The sequence below is a fragment of the Cupressus sempervirens genome, chromosome 9 (genome assembly GCF_028749045.1).
Source record: "Cupressus sempervirens isolate cs-2001-9-10 chromosome 9, ASM2874904v1, whole genome shotgun sequence".
NCBI lineage: Eukaryota > Viridiplantae > Streptophyta > Pinopsida > Cupressales > Cupressaceae > Cupressus > Cupressus sempervirens.
Window position 1 is genome coordinate 379,210,040 of NC_143126.1, and position 6,864 is coordinate 379,216,903.

At 34.4% G+C, this 6,864-nt stretch overlaps 1 protein-coding gene across 2 annotated transcripts; it reads left to right on the forward strand.

Annotated features, from left to right (window-relative positions):
- Positions 1–4,113: 4,113 nt before the first annotated feature.
- Positions 4,114–6,394, forward strand: LOC149538858 (uncharacterized). Of its 2 annotated transcripts, none has more exons than XM_089800198.1 (7): positions 4,114–4,362; positions 4,454–4,507; positions 5,208–5,267; positions 5,358–5,411; positions 5,667–5,720; positions 5,810–5,875; positions 6,042–6,394. In XM_089800198.1, exons 1-7 carry the CDS (start codon positions 4,147–4,149, stop codon positions 6,129–6,131), a joined length of 594 nt encoding a protein of 197 aa, XP_089656324.1. In that variant the 5' UTR covers positions 4,114–4,146; the 3' UTR covers positions 6,132–6,394. The 2 variants fall into 2 exon arrangements, with proteins under 2 accessions (XP_089656324.1, XP_089656325.1); XM_089800199.1 differs by having other exon boundaries at positions 5,214–5,267.
- Positions 6,395–6,864: the final 470 nt, after the last annotated feature.

Here is a 6,864-nt window from a genome sequence, read left to right on the forward strand (position 1 = left end):
AACCTCCTAAAGTAGCTACAAAGGAAGTGAGCACTAGCAGGAGGAAGCGAAAGAATCCTCCATGCTCGTCTACACCCCCTATAAGGAGAAGTGCAAGGATTTTTGAAAGTAATAGGGTTGGAGAGGCTTCTATTCCAATTGTTAACCTATAATCCTCTGAGTTTGTGGAGAAATCCTCTTTGGAGGGCAAATTTCAACAAAATATAGCTAGTGACATTGAGTTCAACAACCAAAATCCACAAATAGAAGTTAACCTTAGTGTTAACTATGTATTTGTTAATAGTGATGAGGATTCTGAAGAGTCTAAAGAAAATCCTATTATACAGGACATTTACGATAATTTAGAAGACCTTCCTTCTGAGGAATACCAAGAATTTAGACAAGAAATTGTTAAGGAAGTGCTAGAAAAGCTTAATCAGGATGGATTAGAGATGTTGGCTAAAGTAGTAGCTAAGTCTAGTAAGAAGGAAAATGTAAATGTAGTGACAACCCCTGTTCTATGGAAGGAGAATCCTCCATGCCATAGAGTACCATAAAAGTTCTTCACTTGGGACCTAACTGGGTAGATATTCTCAGTCAAGGACCCTTGCCACCGCCTAATTTTTCTACACCCCTATTTGGAGGGATAAATTTATATCAACAATTATTGTGGGAAAGAGCACAGTGGAAGTTAGAAAAAGAAAAAATTGAAATGTCATTGATGAGCAAGGCCATCAATTAAAGCAAAACTCAGACCAAAATGAAATTTTGAGGAGATGAATTGGACAAATCACAAGGTTGATTCCCGAGCTTATGGCATACAAATCACCGTCTTTGGTGTATGCATTATTCCTCGAGGAACAACTTGTTGATTTCAAATTGAAAAGAATTGTAGAAGGTCTTAGTCCCTCTATTTCAACTCCTCATGGATTTTATGATGCATTCCAGTCCGTTCCAATGACTCTGAAGAATTTTGTGTGTGAATTATACCTGCATAACTTGGTAGTGCCAAATGATATAGAATGGAACTCACTCCTTTATATAGGAGATATGCAATTGAGGGTAGTTATGTCTTGGATGCATAATGAAATAAATAGGGAACACCAAGCTACACCATACAGGGACAATGAGATGACATCTCCTTTGCTTATGAGGCCTGAAGTTCAACATTCACGACATACATTTTTGGATTGGATTTCTATTCTAGGAAACCCAAGTGGAGCTAATAAGGTATACCTAGTAAGAGAGCAAGCCTTTAAAGATTGGGAATGACATTCATCTTGTGATATTAAAACATCAATCATTGCTTCAAGACAAACCCCATTCTCTACGGAATTGAACTCTTGCCACTATAAGAGTCCCATGGTATATCAGTTTGGGAAGGAGTTTGCACCAATACTAGCTTCCATTAGGTTTTCAACCTCCCATACTCTTGCAACCATTACTAGCAATGAATGGCAACGCAAAGGATCATGATATATCTACAAAAGTTCGGTGATGGAGAAGGCTCATAGAAAATTATGGATACTCTGATTATGTTAAGAATGAGCTTGGGGAAAGGACAATTAGTGATTGGAGAGTTTATGCCAAAATCCATAATTTTATGGTTGTTGGGGACCAACAATAGTTCAGTTGGGGGGAGTGATGGGCCTCCAAAGGACCATCTTTCTGAGTTCTTTTTATCTTACTCTCAAATAGTTATTTTGTAAATAGTCACGACTTTATGGTTTCAAGCATATGAACTTATGGTTTATGTGTGTGTGTAAAGACATGAAGTAGAAATATGGATAGTTTAAAGACACTATATTTTTTTGAATTCATGGATAGAAATGGTATAATGAAGTAGTTATACATGCTGGTAAATGTTTCCCCATCTATGCTATTTTTTGGGTAGTTTTCCTCCTGTAGCCATAGGACTTGCAAGAGTGTTAATTAGAACTTTACACCTTTTCTCTAATATTGATGATGATAATATATATGTATGTGGAAGGTTGTGTGTGCATTGATTATTTTGCAGGTGTTTGTCATGGGTATTCAAGGATCAACATTTCAACGTTGGAGTAGTCAAAGCTGACCATGGATTGCTAGATCTTCACAAGTGGGGAAAATCATTTATTGCTTTATGTTGTATGCAACACACAAATGTAGCTTCCACAACTTGCTATATTCCTAGAAGATTTATTCGTGGTTAATGTTGTTTCTGTTTTGAACTTTATGAGACTGTAATTGATCCTCATTAATGGAGTGATCTTAGATTTAGGAAGTAGTTGTAAGTTTCCCTTAAAATAATGACTTTTGTAACTTTGAGAGGAGTTGAAGGAGTAGAATAATTTGATTTTGATAGTAGAACTACTGTGATACTATTTTTCAATCAAGTGCAATCTTTCTCCATGAATGAATATAATGCACAGTTCAAGTTTATATCTCTTATTTTGATTGTATTTCCTATTCACTTATCCAAGGGGACCCACTTGGTAGTCAACTGTTCTATTAGAGTATATTTTATTCCCTTGTTTATTTCTAAGTAAAGTAGAACTATATTGCTCCTATAGCCATTTATAACAAAATTGGTGGACTATTCCTGCAACATAGGCAATTAGACTATCTCCTATTCATGATTACATGCTTTGTTAGAGCAATTTCATTTATTGGTTCTAGTTTAGTCTTCTTAAAGCTCAAGTATTTGAATTCCATAGTTTAGTCTTAAAATTGAGAAAGTTTAAAGCATATACTTTGCGAATGACATTCCAAATTTAAGTCCCTAGTTGATAATTAAATGAGACCAACTAATTCATTTAGAAACCAATTAGGGTGTCCAATCCTGAACAAGCAGTCCATTGATGTAGGCTTCTAATACCATTATTTGGCCAAGCAAGTCCGATGGCATGCTCTTTTATTCGTTTTATGTTATTATACGTTTATCTTATTTAGTGTAGTCATGAATTCTTTATGTTTAATGTGCAGGTCGTCATACTTTTGACACCTGTTGATGTGTAGACTTTATAACATTGATTATTTTTTAAAACTAACAAAATATGATGTTTATGTAATGATGACATGTGACATTAGATTCAATTCGACTAAATGTCATTATGTGTAATTTTCAACTTTAATTTAATTGGAATTAATTTGCAATACATCATTTGTTTTGACTTTTCAACTCTACTTTGTTTTCGCATATGATGGTTGCTTTGCTTAAGTGACATTGTTTAGAGAATTCAGTTCTTACACAATCATGTTGTATATTATAAAATTAAAAATACCAAAAACAGTTCAATGATTGAAAAACCTAAAACAAATAAGAAAAATATCTAATTAATAAAGAATATAGGAATGGATAGTATTAGTGTTGGATATGAAGTCCAACTTTATAAATAGCAAAGTAATTAGAAAATGGACTATAAGATGTAAAGGTATGCTATTAGTAGTTGAAAATACATTAATCTTAGGAAGGGAATCTAAAATGTGCAAATCAAAATTTACATGTATTATTTAGAAATAAAATTTAAAAATGTTCATTATTCAAATGAAAATATAATAGATAATATAATAGTTATTTAAAACATTTTATATAATTTTTATAGCAATTGAATAACTCCATAAAATGAATAAATAAATAAATTGTGTTATTTGATTATGGTAATTTAGAAAATATTAGATTTGAGTAGGTTAAATAGTTTAGTGAAATTTAGTTATTCAAAAATAGTTTTATAAGATAAATTTGTAAGTCAAATAAACAAATAATAATAAGTTTAATTCTTTTTATATTTTCTTTTTCATTGTAGGGAAACTAGTGCAATATGGAAGATGTTGGAAAAAGGCTTCTATAAGACAAATTGTATGAATCAATCATATTTTAAGTACTAACTTATAAATCAATGATATTTTAAGTACTAATTTTTTTATTATAGAAAATTCAAAAATATGACTTAAAAACTTTATAAAATACTAATTGATTGAAATTAATTCACCAGTTTGCTCGTCTACAATATTTGCCTAGGAAGATACCCAAGATTGGGCCATTTAAACATATTTGAAAAATAATAAAATAGAATGACCATATTAAAATTTAAAAAGTGCGGTACGTTAAAAGTGACGTAATACTTAACAATAACCTCAAAGGCGTACCTTTCCCCTAAAACATATTCATAAAAATGATAAAGGTAAATGCGAAGGATAAGAAATTTGATTCTCTCTGTTCAAATTGAAAGAGCGGGCAAAGAGAGGCCAGATCTGCGAGCCTCATTTGGAGAAGCCGTTGTTGTTGCGATCTCCCTTCAAATCTACTCTCCGCGCGCTTGGCTGTTTTTCTTCTTCTTCGTCTTGTTGTTGGGAAGAATGGCACCTGCAGATGCAACCGCAAGCCCTTGCACTTCCGAAGAGGTTGTAAGCTCTGACTTTCTTACTTTCCTTTCTCTCATTACTAGTATTACGAGCAGATCTGACGCTCTTTACTCCTCTGAATGCGCGGCAGGGAACCTTGCACTCTCCATCCGCATCCGCTTCACTTGGTAGGGCAAACATAGCTGTAAGTTCACCATACCCATTTTCTATCTTTGTTGTGTAACTCATCAGATTCTCAGGGATGATGTCATTCATGCAGGGGCTTGGTGTTATCACGAAAATTAGGAAATTTCTGAAAGCAAGTGTTTTCAATTCCTTCGTAGTTAGAAATTGTTGTTTGAAGTGAAGAATTTTAGATTTGAAATAAATTAGATTGCATAGTTTTTACCCCAGTCCTGGCTTAAAACCTATCGCTGCACATATAGATTCTAGGAAAGGAACGATTCATCTGCTTTTTGTTCCCAATTCCATAGGACGTTTCTCAGAAAATAAATGGGAGTCCAAGCCCTTTTCACGGAATTAAACAATTTATATCCTGTGGCATATCTCTGTAGTAAGCCACTTTTAAATTCGATTCACTAACTATTGGAGACCTTGAGCCTAAACAACTCACTATCATTGCCCATTTTATACTCAGACGCTTTTAACTTTTGACTTAGGACCTTCCTTAATTGTGCTATAGACTATCCAAACCCTCACCCGAGTCTCTCTCAAGCCATCACGCTTCTGGGCCTGGCGTTCTACTCTTCCTCAGAAATCATGCTTCTTATGACTTCTCTTTTCCCCTCCTTTCTTTTCTCTGGGAAACCAGGCAGTCTCGTATAGGATACGCTTAACTGTTAAATTGTGTTCTCTGAATCTTGTTGATTGTCTGTTTATTGAAGTTGCAGGATTTGTGCGATTCAAGGGGAGATTTGCTTGGTCGAATTCACAACCTGAAAAAGGTAGTATCCCGCTTATCCCCCCCATACATGTTTTCCAAATAACTAACTATTGATATCCAGTAATTCTTGGGTGGCCTTTTCATTTTTCAGGATTTGCAAGAATGGCGTGGTAAACTTGACACTCAAGTGAAGACTTACAGAGAGGTTTGTATTATTCTCCGGTCAAAACATTTTGTAGGTAAACCATTTGATTTATCTAGGTTTTTACATGTTTCCATTGGCACTCTGTTCAAAGGCATCTGGAGTATCAAGATCCTAAGGAATTTAAGTTTGGGGACTATTATAGAACTGTTTAGTAGCAGCACATAGAATTTATTTTGCAATGAAAGTTTTTATATGGTTTGATATTCTATGGGTTGCTCTGCTATTCTTACCTAATACTTGCTCTGCTTTTTGCAGGAGCTTGGGGACTTGAAGAATACACTAAACCTGGAAGTAGAGCAGTTGAAATCTGTATGCGTTGAGTTGGCTTGTAGTGATTGCAGCGTTTCCGTGTCTTTTATTATTAACTTACATTATAATTTCCATCCTTGTTTCTCCAGGAGTTTGAGGATCTACGAAAAAGTCTAAGAAAACAGTTGGATGATGCTACAAGCATGGGTTCAATGGTATGCTTTGTTAATACTATGGCCAAGTCCACTTGTAGTTCGTCATATGTCTACAGCTATGCTGGATCATTACTGTCATTATGCTTTTCATCTTTTTAGTCTATTTTTCATTAGAGAGTTGTGTTCTAAAGTAAGTGCTTCAATGGAGTGTTCTGTTTTTCTGCAGATTCATGGATCAGAAAAAAAACTGGAGGAAATTGCTCCTGATGTAACGAAGGAAACAAACATGAACAAGGTGGAAGAGTCAAGCTCATGACCGATCATTAATTGCTTTATGTATTTTCAGAGATATCAACAGCGATTTGAAGTGATTATTTCATACTACAAGCTTGCTTATGTGTTAGGGACATTTTGTTGGAATGTATTATGTTAATACATTATTCTAGTGAAATCATTATGCTATTTTTTTGAACTTCCAAATGGACTGGACAAACACTGGATGTTCATTGGGAGAGCGTTTTCGATAGTCATATTGAAGGTTTGTGGTCATACATGATGAAAGTTGCATTGGTCTTGGTATTTGTGTGTGAATAATGTTTTATTGAATGATCTTAAGAGTTTAGAAGTGTTTTATATTACCTATGAAGCCATTAATACTATATTCAAATAAAGCAAGATGTTTTGTGGCAAGACAAGACTTACGGATGTCCCAAATGCATTAGCAAATAGTCACTGTTTTACACTACACTCCGTCTGGTGCCCGCACCTAAATGTCGAGTACACTGTTCCAATGTTCCAGAATGTCAGACCTAACAGGGAAATGGGCAACTCTTCAAATGAAACTAATGGGATTTATTAATTTGGTTGTACGTGGATTTGGAACAAAATTTTTAGCCTTTCGAAGAGGATTGCTTGCTGCCATGTATAATGATGTATTTGGTACAAACCATTATCTTCAGTAAGATGTTCAGAATGTGAAATAGACCATCACTTCGTATGATCCTCAATTGACGTAGCAATAAATTTGATCCATTCAGTGTTAACAATCG